General features: G+C 40.7%; 2 protein-coding genes across 3 annotated transcripts in view; one reads left to right on the forward strand and one right to left on the reverse strand.

The window, feature by feature from the left end:
• Window positions 1-6,144: 6,144 nt before the first annotated feature.
• FAM200B (family with sequence similarity 200 member B) lies at window positions 6,145-15,034 on the reverse strand. 2 transcript variants are annotated; one of them, XM_053577454.1, is made up of 3 exons: window positions 14,888-15,034; window positions 13,231-13,297; window positions 6,145-9,060 (listed from the first exon to the last, which is right to left on the reverse strand). In XM_053577454.1, exon 3 carries the CDS (start codon window positions 8,310-8,312, stop codon window positions 6,306-6,308), a length of 2,007 nt encoding a protein of 668 aa, XP_053433429.1. In that variant the 5' UTR covers window positions 8,313-9,060; window positions 13,231-13,297; window positions 14,888-15,034; the 3' UTR covers window positions 6,145-6,305. The 2 variants fall into 2 exon arrangements, with proteins under 2 accessions (XP_053433429.1, XP_053433428.1); XM_053577453.1 differs by lacking the exon at window positions 13,231-13,297 and having other exon boundaries at window positions 14,888-15,029.
• A 21-nt stretch (window positions 15,035-15,055) lies between these two features.
• The window catches only part of FBXL5 (F-box and leucine rich repeat protein 5), a 65,057-nt gene continuing 55,892 nt past the window's right edge, over window positions 15,056-24,220 (forward strand). The window contains exon 1 of the mRNA XM_053577449.1: window positions 15,056-15,254. Within this exon, the coding sequence (XP_053433424.1) occupies window positions 15,057-15,254 (198 nt within the window). The 5' untranslated portion in view covers window position 15,056. The remainder of the gene's footprint in view (window positions 15,255-24,220) is intronic.

Genomic DNA, 24,220 nt, shown 5'->3' on the forward strand with positions numbered 1-24,220 from the left:
CATAGTCTCCCATCTTGAGAGACGCCAAATGGCAGAGACAATAAGCATAAGAGGGCCAGGGGTGATAGGATTCCACGTAGAGGGCCAAGGCCGCAATTCTTACAGTAATGATAGTACTTATTTATTTATTTGAGACAGAGTCTCTCAGTTGCCCCGGGTAGAGTGCCAAGACATTATAGCTCACAGCAACCTTAAATTCTTGGGCTTGAGTGATCTTCTTGCCTCAGCCTCCGAAGCAGCTGAGACTACAGGCACTCACTTCTACACCTAATTCTTCTCTGTTTTTAGTAGAGATGGGGTTCTGCTCTTGCTCAGGCTGGTCTCAAACTCCTAAACTCAAGTGATCTTACCTGGCTCAACTTCCCAGAGTGCTGGGATTATATGTGTGAGGCACCAAGCTCGGACTATAACATTTTATTTTAGTCTCTTTTTTCTACAAAAAACCCCCACATTCTCCTGATTACTCCCCTCTTAAGCCCACTTTCCAAAGAAAACCATTTTTTAATTTTTTCAGCAGTTTTGTTTCTGGTATTTATTTCCACATTCTAAACAACATGCCTGGATGCTGTGTCTTGATGTTTCTGTTTTGAGGTATTATTCTGTGATTTCCTTGTATAGAAAAGGAAATTTTAGTTTTAACCCACCTCATCCCCAAAATGTATTATTCTATATCTTTCTTTCTTTTCTTTCTTTTTTTCTGGAGACAGAGTGTCACTATGCTACCTTCGGTAGAGTGCCGCGGGGTCACAGCTCACAGCAACCTCTAACTCTTGGGCTTAAGTGATTCTCTTGTCTCAGCCTCCCAAGTAGCTGGGACTACAGGTGCTCACCACAACACCTGGCTATTTTTTGGTTGCAGTTTTCATTGTTGTTTAGCAGGCTCAGGCTGGGCTTGAACCTGTTAGCCTCGGTGTATGTGGCTGGTGCCCCACTCACTGAGCTACGGGCACCAAGCCTATTCTGAATCTTTCATTCTCCCAATATGGTTATATCACAGCTTTAAATAAATCATCAGCATTTACGTTATTAAGATCTTGTATTATTCATGGTTGAGCTCATTGCATTCTATGATTACATTTCCTTTGTTGAAAACCTTTTGTTATCCTGGAGGTAATTGTCTCCCTTCCTTTTTCTACTTGTTTTTTTGGTATTCTATGTACCACCTATAGTGGTCATAGGTCAAACTTTCTAAAAGAAAGTTATGGTCAACTTTCTAAAAGAATATAAATCTCTCAATGCATTATGGTCAAACTTTCTAAAAGAATATAAATCTCTCAATGCATTCAAAAGCACCAGTCAATACTTCAGGGAATGTCTATAATTTTTCTTTTTTTTTCTTTTTTTGGAGGGGCGGTCTTCCCAGGGCTGTCCGTCTTTTGTCCCAGTCTGAGCCTGTGGCTCTCTCTCCTGACTGCACAGCTGTCATCCTGGTCCCTCCTGCCACCTCTCCTGTTTCCTGGGTCTTGTGCATGTTTTCTTCTTTTAAGGAGTAATCTTTCACTAGTTTCTTGAGAACATACACAAGGACTAAATGTTTTCATTTAGTCTTTTGCATAATAATTCAAAATGTCATTATTCTGATTGAGAGTGTTGTTGGGTAGATTTTAAGTTGGAAACCATGTCCTTTTGGTATTTTGAGGACAGTGCTCCCTTGTTTCTTGTGTGGCTGTTGATGAATGTCAAACCATTTTCCTAATCCTGTTTATTCAAGCTCTTTTTTTCCTCTCTGGAAGTTTTTAAGATTCCTTTTTATACTTGAGAGTACAGGATTTCAAAGATGAACTCAGGGAAGGGTAGTTTTTTGTGCCGTGTAATCAATGGACCCTTTAAATCTGCAAACTCACATCTTTAAATCCTGAGAATTTTTTTTTTTTTTTGTAATTTCATCTCCAATTCCTCTCCTTCTGGAGTTCCTCACTTGTACAGTTCTCTCTCTGTTTTTAAAAATATTTTCTCTCCTAATTGTGCTTTTTTTCTTACATTTCCCTGAGCATAAATTTATCATCTTCCAATTTGAATTTTCCAATTATGCTTTTTGTTTTAAATTTTCAGAGTTCTTTTTTAAAAGATAAAAAATTTCCTCCTTGTTTCGTGGTTATTTCTGAGGCTATTACTACAGATGTAGGCTTTGGGTTTTGTTCTTTAAACTTCTTTCTGCTAAGGGCTGTTTCCTTGGAGTACCTTTCTATCCATTTCCATTCTGATGACTAGCTTTTATAAGTTCAAATAGCTGATGACTCTTGGCTGATTGTTTTTATGAACATAGAATAAACATAAGGTACTTATCAGAACACTTTGCGGTAGGAGAGTCCTGCCATTTCCTCTTGGACAGTTTTCTTAGAGAGGAATCTACCAATATTCTACCTGAAGAATATAAGCCTGAAGGCCAACAATGGTGAGTAGACTGAGGGAAGGAGACTGGGGGAATCTAACAGGCGTCCTCAAACTTTTTAAACAGGGGGCCAGTTCACTGTCCCTCAGACCGTTGTGGGGCCGGACTACAGTTTAAAACAAAAAGAAACTGTGAACAAATTCCTATGCACACTGCACATATCTTATTTTAAAGTAAAAAACTAAACGGGAACAAATAGAATTCACACCGCTTCATGTGGCCCGCGGGCCGCAGTTTGAGGACCCCTGATTTAACATAAAGATTTTCACTTACGGATCCCCCCACCACACTGCAGTGGAGGCTCTGGCATCAGTGATGCCTGGTACCTTACCACCCAGGGTCTCTTTAGGCAAGCCTAAGTTAGGAGGGAGTAAGTCTTCTGCTAAGGTGGGGGAAAACAAGTGTTGCTGAACAAGGCCAAGGACGACATCTAACACTTTTACCATTTCTTTGATTTCCAGCCCCACCTCCACTCCCTTCATCTTAGCAATATAGGTGGTTCTTCCAAACCCTGCTCCTTTTGAGGGTTGTGTGGTATCAAAAACCTGTATTCACAGCTTACACTTCCTTCCTCACTACCCAGTTTATATTTCAGTTTTCACTGGTCCACTAAAGTCTTGTGCCTTCCTGGTTTCCTTTGCACCTTCGCAAATTCTGTTGCCGACATCTCTTCTGTTGTCTTTTCCCTCATGGTTTATTCTTTTCTCATTTTGTTTATAATCATTTTATTTACTGTCATGGGAGGTGGTAGATTACCTTGAGGGCAGAAGTCTTTCACACTCGCAAAACATGACTTTCTCTTGATTTGTGATCCAACAGAAGACACAGTGCCACTTCTCAGGCACACACACACACAATCTGAATCTGAGCATCTCAGGTGCACACACACAATCTGAATCTGAGCATCTCAGGCGCACACACACACACACACAATCTGAATCTGAGCATCTCAGGCACACACACACACACAATCTGAATCTGAGCATCTCAGGCACACACACACACACACACACACACACAATCTGAATCTGAGCATCTCAGGCACACACACACACACACACACACAATCTGAATCTGAGCATCTCAGGCACACACACACACACAATCTGAATCTGAGCATCTCAGGCACACACACACACACACACAATCTGAATCTGAGCATCTCAGGCACACACACACACACACACACACACAATCTGAATCTGAGCACACCTTAGATTTAACTGGTTGTTTTCAGGAGATACAGGGGACAGCAGGACACAGTGAATGATAGCAGAGGCTGTCTTGTAGTCACATACTAGAGGGGCTGCCAGTATTTGAGAGATACATTCTCAGGAATCCTGAGCCATTGTTAATCACGGCCAGTAGTAAACAATTATAGAAACTCCCATCAACAAACTACATCAAAAGCAAAGGTAATAAACACTTAAGATAACCACTTAATTATTTTACTACATTTTGCTAGTATCTGTATTCTTGGGGATATTTACACCTATTTTATCTGTAATGTAAAAGTAGAGTAGAAATATTATATAAAGATGTACTACTACACATCTAAATTTTTCTTTAAAAATTTAAATTGTGGTACAATCTCATAACATAAAATGATCATCTTCACCACATCATCAAAAAGAATGGCCCCAGGGTGGAGCCGCAGCAAGAGGGTAGATGCAGTTGCCACCCAAGTCATCACCAGTATTTGAAACCTAGTGGAGGTTGCCCAACTGGACTTTGAAAGTGATTGGCTAGTGACTCCTTGTTGCCTTTTTCTCCTCCGTTTTTGAATGGAATACCCATGACTGTTATCCTAGCCTGACCCATTGCTGTTTGGAGCGCAGAACTTGTTTTCTAATTTCATAGGTCCTGAGATAGAATTTTGCTCCAGAATGGATTCTACCCAGAGCTGCACCAACACCTAATATAATAGATTGGAGATTTGGGACTTGAGCTGATGCTGTAAGGGACTGAGAATTTTAGGGACTGTGGAGTGGATGAGTCTTTGCAGACCAGAGGGTAGGCTGAAAAATGCCCTTCCCAATCTACATCTTACTCCCTGAAACCTGTATGTTACCTTGCATGATAAAGGCGATTTTGTATAAGAGACATAAATTCACAGAAAGCCACAAAACCTCTGGATCAGAGACACAATTTATTATTCATAGCAAAAATAGAGCCAGAGCTGCATCGCCTGTCACTCCCCATGCTCAGTTCCTACAGCGTGACTGGTAAGGGCCAGGTGTTTCCTCTGCGTGCAGCTGACTGCACCAAAGAAGAGAAACCCCAAATTTGAATAGATTCTCCCCCTTTTTGGAGCCACTGGCATGTCTGCCTATCTTCCCCGACAGAAAGAGATTACCTGTTACTCCTGAAACACAGACAAATGCTTCAGGGGAGGAAAAAGAAAAGGCTTTATTGGGTGGCGCCTGTGGCTCAAGGAGTAGGGCGCTGGTCCCATATACTGGAGGTGGCGGGTTCAAACCCAGCCCCGGCCAAAAAAAAAAAAAAAAGAAAAGGCTTTATCTTTACTTCCCTGGGATGTCTCTACGGGAGCAGTTATCTGTAGTTTACTACCCCAGAAAGTCTTCTTTATACACTCTTAATTTAGATGCAAATACCTGCGTTCAGAGGATGTGAACAGACACATGAGCTATTTCACAGAGTTATTTCCAAACATTTTATTACAGGCATCAAAAGGTGGGGCTGGGGTGGGGACTTGTTGCTTTCAATAGCAAATCTGAAAAATCAAATTTTACAATAAGGCTAGGCATGGTAGCAGATGGAAAAGAATTGCTATCCTCTACTATTTTAAAAAGGCATGCTAAGAGCATCACATGGTGTGGTAAGGAAGTACACAGAGGGGGGTAGAAGCTGAAATCAGTTCCAAGCATATTATGCAATATATGTTGCTTAATCACCAGCAACCATGTGAGGAAGCAACATCCATCAACGTCATTTTTTTTTTTTTTTTTGGCCGGGGCTGTGTTTGAACCCGCCACCCTCGGCATACGGGACTGGCGCTCTACCCCTTTGAGCCACAGGCGCAGCCCATCATTAATGCCATTTTTTAATGCCAAAAGAAGTTATTTGACATACTCAGATTTTCAAAAGTAAAAAGACATTTGCCACAATTATTTATTCCTGGGAACCTCATTGCAAATTAGAGATGTTAGGTATCATTGCCTCCTTTGTTCTCTATTCAATGTGTACTGAATACCCATTTACTATGTATCATGCAGACAGACACTATGCAGCATTCATTCCAGGGAGGCAGGATAACAGTAACCAAATAAAATTATTACAAGTTACATACTACAAAGAACACAAAGAAAGAAAAAGAACGGAGGACTTACCCTAATGTGGTTACTTTAGGAAAGTAACATTTAATTCGGTCTTTAAGAATTTGAAGTAGTAGCCAGAGTTAGTCTTTGAAAATCTAATTCAGAACACGTCTCTCCTCTGCTTACATCCTTCAGTTACTCTTTATTTTACTAATAAAAAGCCAGAGTCCCAATAATGGCCTCAGAGTCCTTCATGATTTGATCCCCCAATACTTCCTTGGCCTCCCTTTTTGCTACTCTTTCCATAGCACTTATTTGTTTTTAAAACACTATAAAAGCCACTTATGTTTACTGTTTCTCTCTCCTTGCCAGGATATAAGCTCCACCGCAGAATGATCTTGGTTCTGTTCACTCCCATATCCCAGTGTCTCTGGAGTGGCTCCTGGCCTCTAACAGAAGTCCATTAACATTTTATTCAATGAACATATATCACAATTTTATTATTTAAATGACAAACATTAAAACACAACACAGGCATAGCATACGATGTTATATTAACATTTAAATATGACACAGAAAAATACTACAGAATAAGAAGTACAAAACCAAATGCTGGGTAAGATTTTATTTAATCTTTATGATGGGTGTGCCTGTCTGTTCATAAGTTCATTCCAGTCGGGAACACAGGAAGATAATGCCACCCGCATATCTGCTGTGCCACTCAACCCATTTTTTTCCTTTGTTTTTAACTGGGTTAAGATAGAAAATCCTAGTTCACACAGACTAGTTGTTGTGAAGGGTAGTAAGAGACGGACACTCTTTCTACTTAGCAAAGGGAAGTCTTCCTTTATCTTGATCCAAAATGCTGATAAACTTAATGTCTCATAATCATTCTTCAATGTACATGAAGAACTAAGCTGCAATAATTCATTTTCCTCCTCAGGTACCAAATTTAGCTCAATTATTGACTCAGGGTTTCGAAAAGCAAATGGATCTTTCACCCAACTGTTTTCCCTTAATACTTCAAATTTCTCTTCTGGAAAGAAATGGCTAAAAGTTTGAGATAGAGATGTGAGATGCACCAGTATCTCTAATTTTATTTCTTTCAAAACATTTTCATTAATAATATTTTCTTCAATGTGTTGCAAAAATCTTGGAAACATGTAGTAACTAGGACGATTACTTTTGAGCCTTGCTTGCCATAACAATAACGTCTTTTGGAATCCTTGGATACATTCAACGTGTTGGAATACATCACTGTTTTTCCCCTGTAGTTTTAAACTCAGTTCATTAAGAATGCCAAAAATATCAGTTAAATATGCCAATTTTGTGACCCAAATATCATCTTTAAAAATATTTGCCAAATGAGATTTCTTTTCAATTAAAAAAACATGAATCTCATTCCTGAGTTCATAAACCCTGCTTAGTATTTTCCCTTGAGACAACCAACGGACTGTGGTGTGATACAGTAAGTGGGTGTGATTAGTTCCGATCTCTGAACAAAATGTTTCGAGAAGTCGGCTATTGAGTGAGCTTCCTTTAATAAAATTAACAACTTTCACTGCATTTTTTAATACTTCCACAAGATTCTGTGGCATTTCTCTGGATGCCAACCCCTCACGATGTATGAAACAGTGATTCCATACAGCACCTTTATTAGTAACTTCTAGCAATTTTTTAATTACCCTGCTATGTTTTCCCGTTATGCTTGCTGTCCCATCACTTGTAATTCCTTTACAGTTTTTCCAGTTTAACTTATATTGACCAACAATGCACTTTTGTAATTCTGTAAAAATATCTACTCCACTTAGGTGTGAGGTTAAATTTAAAAAACACAAAAAGTCCTCCAGAAAGTCATCTTGCCACGCATACCTGACATAAACAAAAAGGGTTGCACAGCTTCCAATATCAGTGCTTTCATCGAGCTGGATTGCAAAATCTATACCAGACTGTAACCGAGTAATAAGCACTGTTTCTAAATGTTCTGCAATAGTACAAATTCGAAGAGACACTATGTCATCATCAGGTATAGTTTTTAATTTATCAGCTGATTTGTCATCAAAAATTGTACGCACCATATCCAAACAGGCTGGAAGAATAATTTTTTCAGCACCTGTATGAGCCATTTTCTCTTTTGCCACACGATATGCGACTAAATATGATGATAATAAGGCTTTCTCACTAACAGGAGTAGAACAACTAAGAAATTGTTCTTTCTCACTAACAGGAGTAGAACAACTAAGAAATTGGGTGGATAACTTTATGTCTTTTTTCCTTCTTTGAAAATATTCAAGAGGCTTACCAGCAAGTTCAGCATGCTGAGTTTCTAAGTGCCTTTTTAATTTTGAAGGCTTTAAACTTTCATTTGCAAGAATATTATTACAAATAACACACTGAGGTCTATCGTTTTCAAAGGGTTTTTCACATTTGACAAAACCGTATTTTAAATAGTCTTCATTATAACGTCTTGAACTTGCTTTTTTCTTTTTGAAACGTGGCTCAAATGAAGTTTGTAGATTAAAGTCAATATTTTTCTCAATATTGTCACTATTTATACTTCCAGACCCGACAGTTGAACTTGAACATGTTTCCACATATTTCATTTCAATATTCCTCTTTCTTTTAATAAAGAAATGATCCATTTTAATAGTAGTATGTTCCAGTTTGATTAAAATCTCATAATTGCCACTAACTCAAAAAAGAAAAAAACTAACACAATTTAAATATAGCCTGTATAACATCTTTTCAAAAAACAGTTTGTAGCTGAATTTCAGTTGAATATCTCAGACTCCACATCCTGATCCAAGTCATAATATAAAACCAGACTGCACAACATGAACTCTGCTGTCATGGAAACCAAGCGAGACACCTGTGAGCAAATGATTGAAACTCCTTTCTTAGCCAACATGCGTTCTGTTCATCATATTCCCTCCATCAAATACCTTCTCACATACTGAAACTGACTTCAGTATTCCTTGTAATGCACGTGATTCAGGCAAAGGATGCTGATATTTTATATTTTTTTTAAAAAAATGTTCACTGTGCCTCACAGAATTGATTTCACGGCCCACTAGCAGGTCACACACAGTGAGAAGAACATGGACACGTGGGCGTTTGTGCCCTCAGCTGTGTTCGTGGTTTGAGTACGTCTGTTTGATGATGAAAGAACCCGGCTGATATGCTAGACTGCTGCCTTACACAGGAACTCCTCGAGATGGTAGGAATATATCTTAGATTTTCATTCCTGATACTTTTTGACAGGAAGAACTTTTAAGAGCGCCAGTTATGATCTGATCTAGTAAGGATCCAATGAGGTTTTCCATGGCTGGGTCAACTATCAAGTCAGAGGTCATATATGTTTATGGAACTTTCCCGGAACACATCCTGGACCTGGGAATAAGACAGAGACATGGAATTAAAGGATCGCAATATGGAGTAAGGTTATTGCCAGCCATGGGGCCTTTATGATATCCAAGATCGTGGGTGATGAAGTGGAAAGCCTAAGGCTCTTCTCATCACTATCTTGTATGGACTTAGGCATATTTCTCTAAGGCCAACCACCTAATTGAGATTGGTAAATGGAAAAACGTTGTCATTAAAACCTGTAAATCATTATCAGGAGTTGTAAAATACATTACCAGAGTTGAATACAGCAAACCATGGAGGAGTACAGCTTTTTTTGCCACAATTACTTCCTTTTATATTGGCCATGCCCATTTTGGCCATGTCTTTCTGAAAAGTACATACTGTACTGCTTTCTTTAATCTTAGGATATATGAGTTTTATGACCGTAACACAGCACTTTCAACCCTTCTTTACACAGCTTTCTAAGAAGTTATCTGCGTTTAGGGAGTGGGAGTGTGGGAGGAAGTACTCATATTTATTGTAGCATTTATTTATTAAGAATTTGAGGGCGGCGCCTGTGGCTCAAGGAGTAGGGCGCCGGCCCCAGATACCAGAGGTGGTGGGTTCAAACCCAGCCCCAGCCAAAAAAAAAGAATTTGACATTTAGGGTGGTGCCTGTGGCTCAGTGAGTAGGGGCACTGGCCCCATATACTGAGGGTGGCAGGTTCGAACCCAGACCTGGCCAAACTGCAATAAAAAAATAGCTGGGCGTTGTGGTGGGCACTATAGTCCCAGCTATTCGGGAGGCTGAAGCAAAAGAATCACCTAAGCCCAAGAGCTGGAGGTTGCTATGAGCTGTGATGCCACGGCACTCTACTGAGGGTGACAAAATAAAACTCTGTCTCTAAAAAAATAAAAATAAAAATAAAAGAATTTGACATGTCTTAACTGTGGTAATACTACACTTTTATTAAGACTGTACTTGGGTGGCGCCTGTGGCTCAAAGGGGTAGGGCGCCGACCCCATATGCTGGAGGTGGTGGGTTCAAACCCAGCCCCAGCCAAAAAAAAAAAAAAAAAAAGACTGTACTAACTATATTTTCTGTATTCTTAACGCTCGGCATCTGGGTGAGGCCTCAATGACTGGGGAGGTACAGCTTCTCCAAGAGTTAGCTAATTCCTATTGCAGAGTTACTAATCCAGAACACACGTACCTCTGGGACTCTTATACTCCTGGTCAACATGCCCATGCTCTACTCACCCCAAGGCTAGGTCCCAGGGAACTAAGGATAGCTGGCTCCTAGGGCCCAGAGCCACAAAAATTTAAAGCTGTTTAAGACTGCTTACCCTTCTCCTTCCCAAGAAAACCAAATAAAGGCCTTCCTGCAATTCCCAGTGCACTTCCTCTGCCTACTGACCCTGCTGTTTCCAGGCATGGTGCCCCTGCATGGTGTGGGGTGTTGTGCCTCCTGTTACTAGAGATTTGTTAGTATAAACATTTCTTCCATCATAACAGTCATTTTCACATCTGCATATCTTACTATACTTGATTGGAAAAAATCCTGAACAAATTTTAAAACGCTGTTATTTTGTATTACTTCTTTGGCTACAAAATTGTACAGTTCGACCCTAACACTCTTTTCCCCATAAGGTTTGTATTACAAATTTTGTAGATCATGAATTCTTGTAGGAAACCAAAGTGTCCAATGTTTTAACTTGGCTAAGTAGCTAGAGATCTGCTGTACATGGTACCTGGTTGCACTTTAAAAGGTACGCAACTGGAAGAGAATTCAGGACTGGGTAGGTGCCTTTGAGTTAATCTTGGTTAGATGTTTACCTGAAAGATGAAATATTCCAAATAGTTAACACTGGTCTGAAAGAGGCAAAACTTTTCTTTAGAGGTTTTATGTCCTCTCTCTGCCAAGGATGATAGCAGAACTGAAGAATTTATGGCAAATGCCTTTTGGATGCCAGAACGCAGTGTGTGTCATCAATATATAGCCCAGAACTATACTGCTGAAGACAGCTACATCTAAATCTCTTTTTAAAGAATAAGAAAACCTGGAAGGCAATTCACAGTAGCCTTGAGGCAGTCTGAATCTGATACACAGCTACTCCTAACGAAGGAAGAGAATATTGACTCTCTTCCTTCCAGAGTGAAAAGTTTCAAGGAGGATGCTAACCTGTTTTTAGTGCTTCTTCTCACCCCTGCCTAGACATCTCAACCACTATAATTTTGTCCTTCTGCCACCTCTCCCAGATATTTTACGCATATATACCTTCTATAGAGAAAGAAAATGGTGCTTAACAAAACATGCCATGACCTCTTTTGTTGGTCCTTTCCTTTCTTTTTTTTACACCTCTGAAAGAAGCCATAGTGAGGAGCCAGAGTTTTGGGGGATAGGTTCAAACATAAGGTTCTGGCCTAACTATAAGTTCTGGAACTTGAATTTAAAAAGATATATTCAGCTGAGCATGTTGGCTCATGCTTGTAATCCCAGCACTCTGGGAGGCTGAGGCAGGTGGGTTGCTTAAACTCAGGAGTTAGAAACTAGTCTGACCAAGGGCGAGACCCCATCTCTAAAAACAGCTGGGTATCGTGGCGGGTGCCTATAGACCAGCTACTCAGGAGGCTGAGACAGGAGGATTGCTTAAGTTCAAGAGTTTGAGGTTGCTGTGAGCTATGACACCATAGCACTCTACCGAGGGTGACAAAATTAGACTGTCTCCAACAACAAAACAAACAAACAAAAGAGATATACTCAATTAGAACTCAATGTAAATCAGAGCCTCAGTATATAAAAACAAGTATACCAGTGTGAGTCCATAACCCAGATTGGTACTGCTGGGACAGGCCCCTCTGGCCAAAGCTTTAAAGATCTATACATATGCACACTGATGCTTAAGATGTGTGCACTGGGATTGGCTGCTGTGGATGAAGGACCATACGTCACAGTAATAATCCTCCGTATTCCTTTACTCAGGAGATAATTCCAATTAAAGTAACCAAATACTTGTAGTTCAAAGTTTCTCATATACCGACGGACATTAATATGGTCATGTGATAAGGTTTCAGGTTAGTAATTTTCTACAAATAACTCTTTTTATCTGTATGTCCCTAGAATAGTGCTTGTCATGGTAGGGACTCAATAAATGGGAAAGAGCAAATGATAAAATTAATGACACCTATAATAAATTGTATAACATATATTCTATTTTTATCATAGTCGGTGAAAATAAGTCATCAAACTATATCTGGACAATTTGGCAATATATTATGAGACAAAGGCCAATACAATATATTCCTTCAACTAGTATCATCCAAGATTCTATTTCAAAATAAACTGTTTATAATGTTAAGATATTTAGAGGGTCGGGCGCAGTGGCTCACACCTCTAATCCTAATACTCTGGGAAGCCAAGACAAGTAGATTATTTGAGCTCACAAGTTCAAGACCAGCCTGAGAAAAACGAGACCCCATCTCTACTAAAAATAAAAAAACTGAGGCAAGAAGAGTTGGAGGCTGCTGTGAGCTATGATGTCATAGCACTCTATCCAGGGCAACAGCTAGAGACTCTGTCTCAAAAAAAAAAAAAAAAAGAAATATTAGAAACAAAAAAAATCCTATAGAAACATATATGTAAGCTACCTTTAGATTTAGCTTATATAGCTTAATACCTAAGTCTACCGAAAATAAGAAACTTAAATTAAAAATAAATCATATTCATATTATCATATGTATGGATCACTATTCTTTTAGACAAAAGCAACTGTCTTTTAATCAGTCTGCTTTTTCACATTTTTATTCCTTAAATTTCAACCCATCACCCCCTGAGAGTTTAGAATTGTTTATGCTTCAGTTACTATTGTATTAAAAAAGTATTCTCGATAGGGGCGGCATCAGTGAGTAGGGTGCCGGCCCCACATGCAGAGGGCGGCGGGTTCAAACCCAGCCCCTGCGAAACTGTAACAAAAAATAGCCCGGCACTGTGGCGGGCACCTGTAGTCCCAGCTACTCAGGAGGCTGAGGCAAGAGAATTGTCTAAGCCCACGAGCTGGAGGTTGCTGTGAGCTGTGACGTCATAGCACTCTACCAAGGATGACAAAGTGAGACTCTGTCTCTAAAAAAAAAAAAAATTCTTGATAGGCTTACTAACCATCCTAAATGAGTAATTCACTTATAGTAAAAGCAGTGGCAGTGTATCACAATACAGACCTGATGGATGTGGTGACGGAAGCACGGCAATGTCCTTTTTTAACTGAAATAGGATGCAAGGTATCAGCTAAGTAGGAAACAGAAGTAGAAAATGTAGCAAGTTTAACAGAAGAAAGTACTAATAATTGTCTGAAAGTGTAGTAATATGAATAGACTTGAAAATGTCTTAGGATTTTATGTAAATCTTCATGTTTGTCTTACTTGCCTAATGCAATGATCATTATTGTTATAATGCTTGATAGTCTGTAATTTCCCGTCATTAATCTTTTACACCGTAAGACATGTCTCCAGAGTGCTATGAATATCATCTTCTAAAAATGCAGCTCTGATTGGTTTCCTCCTGAAAAGCATCTTATGGCTCTGACTTTGTGTAAACTCCTTGGGGATACTATTCTTTAAGTCAGTGGTTCTCAACCTTCCTAATGCTGCGACCCTTTAGTACAGTTCCTGTGGGTTGAGAACTGCTGCTTTAAGTCTAAACCTCATCTTTCTAGGTTTCTCTTTCATCACATTATCTGTGTACATTCTACATTTTCATCTCTAAAACTATGGACGCTCGGGCAGCGCCTGTGGCTCAAAGGAGTAGGGCACCAGCCCCATATGCCAGAGGTGGTGGGTTCAAACCCAGCCCTGGCCAAAAACTGCAAAAATAAAAAAATAAAAATAAAATAAAACCATGGACGCTCTTGAAATTTTTCATGTACTTTCATGTCTCTGGTTTCATTCTGACTAGTATTCCCTTGGCCTGGAACATCCTTCTTGCCTTCTTAATCATTTGAAATCGTATCCATTCCTTATGATTTAGCTCAAATGCTACAACAGTCATTCATTCAACTAACATTTAAGTACCTAAAGTGTGTCAGGCACTGGGGATACAAAACAGAAAATGGATAGTGATATATTAATATAAACAGAATGCCTATTTAACAAATCTTAAAAACATTAAGAAACAAGCTAGCTGCAGGAGGGTATATACATTACTGATTGTTTTAAATAGTTAAAAAAAACAGTGCTGTATATGAAATTAAAATTAAAACATAAAGGTGCTTGAGAGAATGGTTACTTTGGGCAAGAAGGAATGGGGAAGAGCTGACACAGAGCTTCAATTATTTAAATAAATCTTTACTTTTCCAATTTAGTGGTATAATATTATAGTTCTGTTCCTCTTTCGTCTTGCCTAAAATAGCCGATTTTAAAGAAGGATTTATAAGGCTTGATGCCTTCCTAAAATAAAGTCGATTTTTAAAAAGGATTTATAGGCCTGATGCAAATCTGTCCTACAACCACTAACAGAATTATCTCGCACCTCTTGCATTCCCCTTTGTTTCCTGGACTGACATTAAGTACGCCAGGCCTTGAGAGTACGAACTGCCAGGTACCAGGTTTAGGAAGGTTAGAATGTAACCTTCTTCCTAGGAGGTTCCCGACTGGTTCCCTCCTCTCCTGCAGGGACCCAACTAGGACTTCAAAGAGCTCAGGCCCAGCGCCTTCGGCCGACCCTGGAACGTCTCCCCTCGGATCCCGAATGCCGCCCTCATCCACTTCCAATTCGTACCCCGAGCAAACCCGGTTGTGATTCCCGGCAACGAACCCGGAATGTCTCGCGTCAGCGGACTCCGACCCACTCCCGTCAGAGCCTGCCTTTCTCTCTGCTCACCTGCAGCCCATCCTCCACGACCCAGCCAGGCCCGGCCACCGCAAGCCTCACGTCTCTCCCACGGAAAGTCAGTCCAGCTCGCCTCCCTTTCTCGCCATAACACCACTTCCGGCCTGACCTCAGAAACCCCACATTCCGGGCGGAAAAGGGCTGGACCGGCCCTCTGCGCATGTGCGAAGCCCGCGGTGGGGCGGGGGCGGTGCCCCTCTCCGCCTCTCGTCGCTCTCGCGGCATTCTCGCGCCATTCTCGCGCGAGTTCTGCCTCCAGCGGGAGCTAGTTGAACGCTCCGGCGGTAACCCCGCCGTGGGCTCCCTGAGGCTGGCTCGCTGGTCTCTGTGGACTCTGTGTGGGGACCTCCGCTTTCAGGTGAGGTGCCAGGTGCAGCTGAGCGCGGGCGGGCTTGTCCAGGGAGGGTCTCGGCGCCGCGGGAGCGGAAAAGAGGCCGCTGTCGGTTAAGGAGGCCTTTCGGGTGGCGCAGCAGCCACACCAGTCCCAGGCGAAGCTGGTGGTGGTAACGCAGTGTAATACTGCAATAAAGGAGTAATAATAATGCCCCGTACTGTAATGTACTGTAAAAGTCACAGAAACTATCGTTCTCTTTATTTTAATTCCTAGGCTAATAGCAATGCTATATTTATTTTGATCTTCTAAACAAATTAATGATCACCTTTCCATTTCAGTAATCACTACGCTGCTTGGTAATAATAGATACTCTCGTTGGAGCGCTGCCTTTCGTATGGTTGTCCATTATTCCCACTTTATCCTTTATAATTGTTCTTATATTTGAGCAGCTGAAGCCTAATGCTTCCCCCGTGAATGATGATGTCTGGCCTTTCTCTGAATGTCCAAATGCATAATTATTTGTATTCCACTGTAATCATCTTTTCTTCGCTGCAGGCTCACCTGGACTTGCTTGGGAGGCATGGTCCTAAGGTCGTAAGGGTAAACAGACTCACAGTCTCAAATGAAAACGCTAAGACGACAGTGATGCTGTGCGCAAGTGACTGTATAAACAGTAAGACTAGCTGGTGCCTTAAAGATGCTTCACCAACAAACCGCTTCTGCCATGTGGGTTTGTTTACCTGCACAGGAGAAACTAGTGCTTGGATTATTATTTTAATTCTTTAGTTATAAATTATCCTAATTGGGAAGCTGTTTGGAAGTATGGAATACTTTTAAGTTTGGTCATCTCTAACCTAGGGACTGCCTGCAATTTGTTATGGCCCCCTATCAAATTAATACAGTTAGAATTTCTAGATGGAAGGGTTGTGTACATATTCAGCTTTACTAAGTAATTCTGATATTTTTCTAAAGTAGTTGGACCAATTAACATTCTTACTAGCAGTGAATAAGTTTTTTTTTTTTTTTTTTTTTTTGGGACAGAGTCTCACTCTTAGAGTGCAGTAGTGTCAGAGCTCACAGCAACCTCCTGCCTCAGCCTCCCAAGTAGCTGGGACTACCGGCGCCCACAACAAGGCCTGGCTATTTTTTGTTGTTGTTATTGAAGTTGTCATTGCTGTTTAGCTGGCCCTGGCCAGCCTTGGTGTATATGGCTGGGACCATAACCACTGTGCCAGGGGGCGCCAAGTGGTGAATAAGAATTCTTACCAAAATCTTACATTATCAGCCTGCCTAGTGGGAAACAAACTCTTACTGTCATTTCAATTGTTTTTTTCTGATAACTGAAATTTTTTTTTTTAATAAAGAGTTGAATGCCTTTATATATTTGTTTCTTTATCAATAAAATACCCTGCATCTTTTGTCTACTCTGTTGTGCTTTTTTTCCCCTGATGGATAGAGCTGATTTTAATGGAAGTTAGATTTCTCCTTTCCTTTAATGCTTCTTTAGTGATGTAAGAAATTCTTCCAGACCTCCAGAGTGAACAAATTTGCTCTCATATTTCTTTCTGAATGTTCTACTTTTTACGTTGGATACTTAATGTCCCTGGAATTAATATTCTTAAATATTTTGTTTGAGTTAGGTATATAGTTTCAGTATTCCCACCTCCTTTTTCTTTTCTTTTCTTTTTCTTTTTTTTTTTTGAGGCAGAGTCTTTCTTTTTCAGGGCAAATTATATTTGCCATGCTTTCCATACTTTGCTTAATAGGCTCACCATCAGTAAACAGTTTTGGGGTTTTTGCTATTCAATATGCTACCATATAACTAGCTTTTTCAATGGAATCCATCTGAGTTGAAACTTTTTTTTTTTTTGAGAGTCTCACTCAGGAGAGTGCTATGGCATCATAGCTCACAGCAACCTCCAATTCTTGAGCTTAAGCAATTCTCTTGCCTCAGCCTCCCAAGTAGCTGGGACTACAGGCACCCACCACAATGCCTGGTTATGTTTAGAGATGGGGTCTTGCTCTTACTCAGGCTGGTCTCGAACCTGTGAGCTCAGGGCATTTCATCCACCTCGCCCTCCCAGAGTGCAAGAATTACAGGCATGAGCCACTGCGCCAGACCCTCTGAGTTGTAACTTTTTAAAACAATTTTTGTTTGAGAAGACAGACCTTTTTCAGTTCCACTGCTTTGTCTTTATGACACAATCCTTCATACATACCAAATTTAGCAGCATGTTTTTGCATATAATGCCTTTTCAAATTACAGTCTTTTGAGAACTTGCACAAATTCCTTACAAACTAAGCAGAGTTCCTTACTATTTGCTTTGAAAAAAAAATAGTCATCTGTCCACTTTTCATTGAACAATCTTTCTTCTTCTGTAATTTTTCTTTTTTTGGTTTTTATTGTCTTTTGAATCATTGTAGAAGCCATGCTGGGATTAAAAAAACAATATTAGATAAGGGACTATGTTCACTTTTATTGTGACAATTAATGGATAGGAAGATAGGAAGCAAGGTTTGGGCCCTTCCATGTCTCTGGAAAAGTGTGGATGGTGATATATGAGGTGCCACAGAGAAGTGGAAGTACCCTTAATAATCAGGTAAGAATGCTTACCCGGGCGGCGCCTGTGCTCAGTGGGTAGGGCACCAGCCACATATACTGAGGGTGGTGGGTTGGAACCCGGCCCCAGCCAAACTGCAACAACAACAACAACAACAACAAAAATAGCCAGGCATTGTGGAAGGCAGCTCTAGTCCCAGCTACTCGGGAGGCTGAGGCAAGAGAATTGCCTAAGCCCAGGAGTTGGAGGTTGTTATGAGCTGTGACTTCACGGCACTCTACTGAAGGCGACATAGTGAGACTCTGTCTCAAGAAAAAAAAATGCTTACCTGAATTCTAAATGACATTTAATGCCTAACTTTGTAAGGGTAGGTTGAAATGTTATTGATAATTGCTCCCTGGCCAAGTCACCACAAGAACACGTAACCTGATGGTGTCAAGCTTCCAAGATAACACACTAGAAGCACAGTGTGTAAAACTGAAGCTACGCCTGGGTGCAAATAGTGAGAGTAAGTATGTTTATTTTAAGTGACATTACAACACAGCGTTGTCATCTACAAAGTTCACGTATGACAACCTGGCAATTGAGTTCCACCAAAAAAATCACAAAATAAGCCCCATAATGTTTTAAGTAAATTTACAATTTTGTGTTGGGCCTCATTCATAGCCATCCTGGCTGCCTGTGGCCCATGGCTCCAAAAAATTAAAAAAAAAAATGGAAAAACACTATGGAATAGAGATGTAAAGAAAAATATAAGTTATATTTTATATAATATTTTATACAATGTGTTTATGTTATAAATAAGTATTAATGCAGCCGGGCGTTGTGGTGGGTGCCTGTAGTCCCAGCTACTCGGGAGGCTGAGGCAGGAGAATCGCTTAAGCCCAGGAGTTGGAGGTTGCTGTGAGCTGTGTGAGGCCACGGCACTCTACCGAGGGCCATAAAGTGAGACTCTGTCTCTACAAAAAAAAAAAAAAAAAAAAAAGAAATAAATAAGTATTAATGCAAAAGAGTCAGCTGGGTACGGTGGCTCACGCCTGTACTCATAACACTCTGGGAGGCCAAGGTGTGTGGATTGCCTGAGGTCACAGGTTCAAAACCAGCCTGAGCCAGAGTGAGACCCTGCCTCTAAAAATAGCCTGGCGTTGGGCAGACACCTATAGTCCCAGCTACTTGGAAGGCTGAGGCAAGGAAATCACCTGAGCCCAAGAATTTGAGGTTGCTGTGAGCTGTGATGCCAGGGCACTCTACTGAGGGCAACAAAACATGACTATCTCAAAAACACAAAAGAGTCAAAAGTTTAACTTTGTAAACGTTATAGTAAGCTAAGGTTGATTTATTACCGAAGGAAAACATTGCTTTATAAATTTTGTATAGCCTAAGTGTAAAGTGTTTATAACATTTGCAGTAGTCTTTATTTTTTATGTTTTTTTTTTTTTTTTTAAGAGATAGGGTCTCACTCTGTTGCCCAGACTGGAGTGCAGTGGCATGATCATAGCTCACTGAGGCCTCAAACTTCTGGGCTAAAGCTGTCCTCCTGCCTCAGCCTCCAGAGTAGCTGGGATGATAGACCATAAAGTACTACACCTGGCCCTTTAAAAGAATTTATATTACCCAGCAATAGATTTTCTATCCCTGTAATGTAGCCATGGACTGCACATGCAACCTTCTTCTCATGAGGATGCAACCCTGTATTTTTACTGCACCTTTTCTGTGTTTTGATACATGGTGTTGTGGTATACTACAGTACAGTAACATGCTGTACAATTTACAGCCCAGAAGCAATAGGCTAGTCTATACCACACAGCCCGGTCTAGGTTTTCGTAAGTATACTCTGGTGTTCCCACAATGACAAAATTGCCTAATGACACATTTCTCAGAATGTACCCTGTCATACACATGATACCCTATATTAAGTGACCTTGCTACACATATCTGACAAACCAAAAGTGTTGTGCAGCTGTCTCAACAAGTTTCATTATGAAATTTGCACAGACTTGCAAATTGTTGGCTCAGCGCCTGTGGCTTAAGTATTAAGTATTGTTGGCTCAGCGCCTGTGGCTTAAGTGGCTAAGGCGCCAGCCACATACACCTGAGCTGGTGGGTTCAAATCCAGCCCTGGCCCGCCAAACAACAATGATGGCTGCAACCAAAAAATAGCTGGGCGTTGTGGCAGGTGCCTGTAATCCCAGCTACTTGGGAGGTGGAGGCAGGAGAATCGCTTGAGCCCAGGAGTTGGTTGCTGTGAGCTGTGATGCCACAGCACTCTACCCAGGGTGACAGGTTGAGGCTCTGTCTCATAAATAAATAAATATTGCTTCTAAATGTTCTGCATTGGAAAAAAGCAAATGAGCTACTGTATTATCTCTCTATGCAGTTTTTAATTAATTACCTGAGTGTACAGAGTTGTACATGCCATAGCCAAACACGTTGGAAGAATATATGTGAGTTGTTTTCTGTCTGACAATAACACTTTAATGATGAGAATAAGGCTTTGTCACTAACAATGGGGGAATAACGAAGAAAGTGGGCTGGGAGCATTTTCTTTCAGCATGTGGTTTCCAAGTAGCTTTTTTAATTTTGGAGATGTTAAGGTTTTATTTCAAGAATATTATTGATACATTTAATAAACCTGTGTATTAAATTATCTTCTTTATAATCTGTTCTTTTTTGTTTGTTTGTTTTGAGACAGAGCCTCAAGCTGTCGCCCTGGGTAACGTGTTGTGGCTTCACAGCTCACAGCAACCTCCAACTCTTGGGCTCAAGCGATTCTCCTGCCTCAGCCTCCCAAGTAGCTGGGACTACAGGCGCCTGCCACAATGCCCAGCTATTTTTTTGGTTGCAGCTGTCGTTGTTTGGCGGGCCCAGGCTGGATTCGAACCCGCCAGCTGAGGTGTATGTGGCTGGCGCCTTAGCCACTTGAGCCACAGGTGCCGAGCCCTTTATAATCTTTTGTACTTTCCTGTCTTCATTTTAGAATGTGGTTTGAGGTCAAAATTTCTTGTTTAAACTCAACAATCTTCTCCACATTGTCACTTATTTTGCATCCCTGATCTAGCAGTTGAACTTGAGCACTGTTTTTACCTCATCGTTGTATTATTTTTAAGTAAAATGTAGGTATAATTTGTAGTAGTTTAATTAAAATGTTACAGGTTATAAATTCAAACATCACTTTAGGTAATGTGCTTTGAAAAATGAATTGAACATTTGTATCTGAGACTTTTTTGTCTTCATAATTCCTTTCACTAGCAGAAGAAACTCCTTCAGACATTATATCACAACAAATTGAATTGTATTAACCAAAAATGTGATTGTACAGTCATTGGTTTTTCTTGTTTTTATTTTATTTATTTATTTTTGAGACAAGTCTCACTCTGTCACCCTGGTTGAGTCCTGTGTCATCATCATAGTACACAGCAACCTCAAACTCTTGGGCTCAACTAATCCTCATGCCTCAGTTTCTCAAGTAGCTGGGGCTACAGGCATCCACCATAATGCTCAGCTAATTTCTCTATTTCTGGTAGAGATGGGGTCTCACTCTTGCTCAGTCTGGTCTAGATCTCCTGAGCTCGAGTGATGTCTCAGCCTCCAGAGTGCTGGGATTACAGGTGTGGGCCACTGCACCTGGCCATTGGCTTTTCTATAAGTTAATAGTTAAGTTGACCATCTAATAGCTGGAAATCAAATGAAAAGATAGCAAGCAAAATATCCTACCAGTCCAAGTTTTATGTATCAAATCCTCTCCATTAATTGTTTCTCATCAGTGGCCACAGGCGGTCACGGTATTTGTGGCAGCAGGCCACATATAAATATATGTTATATGGGATGATCAAATCACACTAATTAACATATCCATCATATAACTTACCGATTGTTTTTTATGATAAAACATTTGAATTTAGTTATTTTGAAATATACATTGTTACTATAATCATCCTGTTGTACAATAGATCTCAAAACCTACTCCCCTTACCTATCTGAAACTGTACACTTTCATCAATTCCTCATTCCCTCCCTCCCCACCTGTTACAACCTACCCTCCACTTCTATCCATTCAGTTTTTTGGATTCCACATGTAAGTAAAGATGCAGTATTTGTTAGTAATGTCTTTTTAAAGGAAATGCATCTAATAACCAGTGAATGAAAACTCTACCAACATTTAAAACCCTAATCTAGGAAGCAAGAGGATGAATTTTCTCCATCTCTAACAGACTGCAGTTTCATCAAAGAACAGAACAAACAACAAAAGCTCATATTCTTAAGCTCTGAATAGCCAAATCAACCTAGAAGATTTGCATTACATGAACAAGATGAGGAAATAGGAATTGGGGAAATTCTGTACGCATTTGGCCACAAGGAAAGTGAATCAACTTCCTCTTGCTTCAGCCCACGGGTGTGGCGTATGGCTTGGACGGTTGGCTTAATGGTGACTCAGATGTCTTTGGAGGGCAGGTGGGCTGGTCACCTAGCAGCAGCAGAATCCATCTCAGTTGAGAGCCATGTACCTTGTAGGTTTTTTCCCTTACATTTCAGGATTTTTGTGTAATTTTTGACTGGAGGCCAAGTAGCCTCATTTTAAGTTTGTGTTCCTTTTCTCAGATAAACTTTAGCTCTGCTCCAGTGGCATACAATTTTTTTATTACATGTTTAAAAACATTGAGGCATTAGTATGCATTAACCCCTATGCTTGGCAATGGAGTTGGAGGGGGGATGGGAAGAAGTGAGACAAAAACTTTGATTGTATACTTTGAGCAGTAGCTGTGATTCCAATAATTTGGATGCATTTGGAAAACTAGGGAAGAGCCTTAAAAATTCCACCAGATGGGCTGAGGTAATTCTGGTACTGCAGATCATCCTAAGGGAAGGAGAAATGAGCTGGCAGCTGGGTATGGTGCGTGGCCTATTGTCCCAGTTACTGGGAGGCTGAAGCAGGAGGATCCTTTTGAGCCCAGCAGTTTGAGGCTGCAGGAGCTGCAGTGCACTCCAGCCTGGGCGACATACTCCATCTCTAAATAAGAAATGAGCTAGACCAATAATAGCTGTTGTGGCAGGGAGGGAGGGATTCTGATCATGGTGGTATGGCTGTATATCAAATTTGCTGGTGGCTTAAACCCCTGACAGCGTCTCTGATCTCCAGGGAGGTAGAAGGTTCTAAGTAAAAACAGTTGAAAGCTACTTTACTAACCACATGGGCTGAAACAACCCTCCATTGGAATTCCTTCATAGCGTGTCATAATTAAAGCCCTTCCTTCCTACCTTGGCACCTGAGCTCACCATGACCACAGAAAGAAGGGCAGGGACAACATGGCTCACATTTCGTCTGGGGTAGCAGTGTAGCTGTGATGGTAGTACATTAGGGACTGAGCCTATGAAAAGCATTCCTGAGGACTCAGAAGCCCTCTGTAGTAAGGGTGGGGAGGATTTTATTGAAGCTAGATGGTCTGAACTTGAAGCTGGTACAACGAGTCATTAAGATTCACATATAGGGCGGCGCCTGTGGCTCAGGGAGTAGGGCACCGGCCCATATGCCGGAGGTGGTGGGTTCGAACCCAGCCCTGGCCAAAAAACTGCAAAAAAAAAAAAAAAAGATTCACATATAAATGATATTGTGGCTTTATCTGTACCTCTGGACTCTTGGGACTTGGGGAAATAAGGGTTACATAAACATGATCAAAACAGTGTTGCTACCTTCTTCAAAAATGGCCCACATTAGGGGAAAAAGATGTATTCATATTGATAAAGATATAGTTCAATATATTTAACTTAATAAGCAAAGTATTGCACTTGCTGTCTCATTGAATATTTGGCTTCCCAAAATACTGGGATTATAGGCACAACCCCCTGCCTGTAATCCCAGTACTTTGGGAAGCCAAAGTGGGAGGATTGCTTGAGGCCAGGAGTTTTAGACCTGCCTGGGTAACACAGCAAGACTCTGTCTCTACAAGAAAATTTAAAAATTATCCGGGTATGGTGGTGTGCACCTGTAGTTCCAGCTACTTGGGAGGCTGAGGCAAGAGGATCACTTGAGCCCAGGATTTTGAGGCTGTAGTGAGCTATGATCATGCTGCTGCACTCCAGCCGGGGCAACAGAGACCTGGTTGCAAAATAAGTAAATAAATAAAATTATTTTAAAAGGAATATCTGAGTCCCATTCCCTAGGAATCAGGGTACCATTAAATATTTTTAACTTAATTTACCAGATTTTTTTAAAAGAAATATTTCTGACTAGTTGGTTTGGCAGAGGGATTGGAATGAGAAACTAAAAACCAAGGAGGCCAGTAGTTTAAGCAGAGGGCTTGACCTGGGTCTGTATCATTGGGAGTAGAGACGGGGTAGATAAGAGGTGTTAAAAAGGACTGTGCATCTTATTAGATATTGAACTGGTGGAAAGTGAAAGCTTTTAAAATAACTCCAAAATCTACAGAGGCC

This window comes from Nycticebus coucang, chromosome 23 (assembly GCF_027406575.1).
Source record: "Nycticebus coucang isolate mNycCou1 chromosome 23, mNycCou1.pri, whole genome shotgun sequence".
Lineage (NCBI taxonomy): Eukaryota > Metazoa > Chordata > Mammalia > Primates > Lorisidae > Nycticebus > Nycticebus coucang.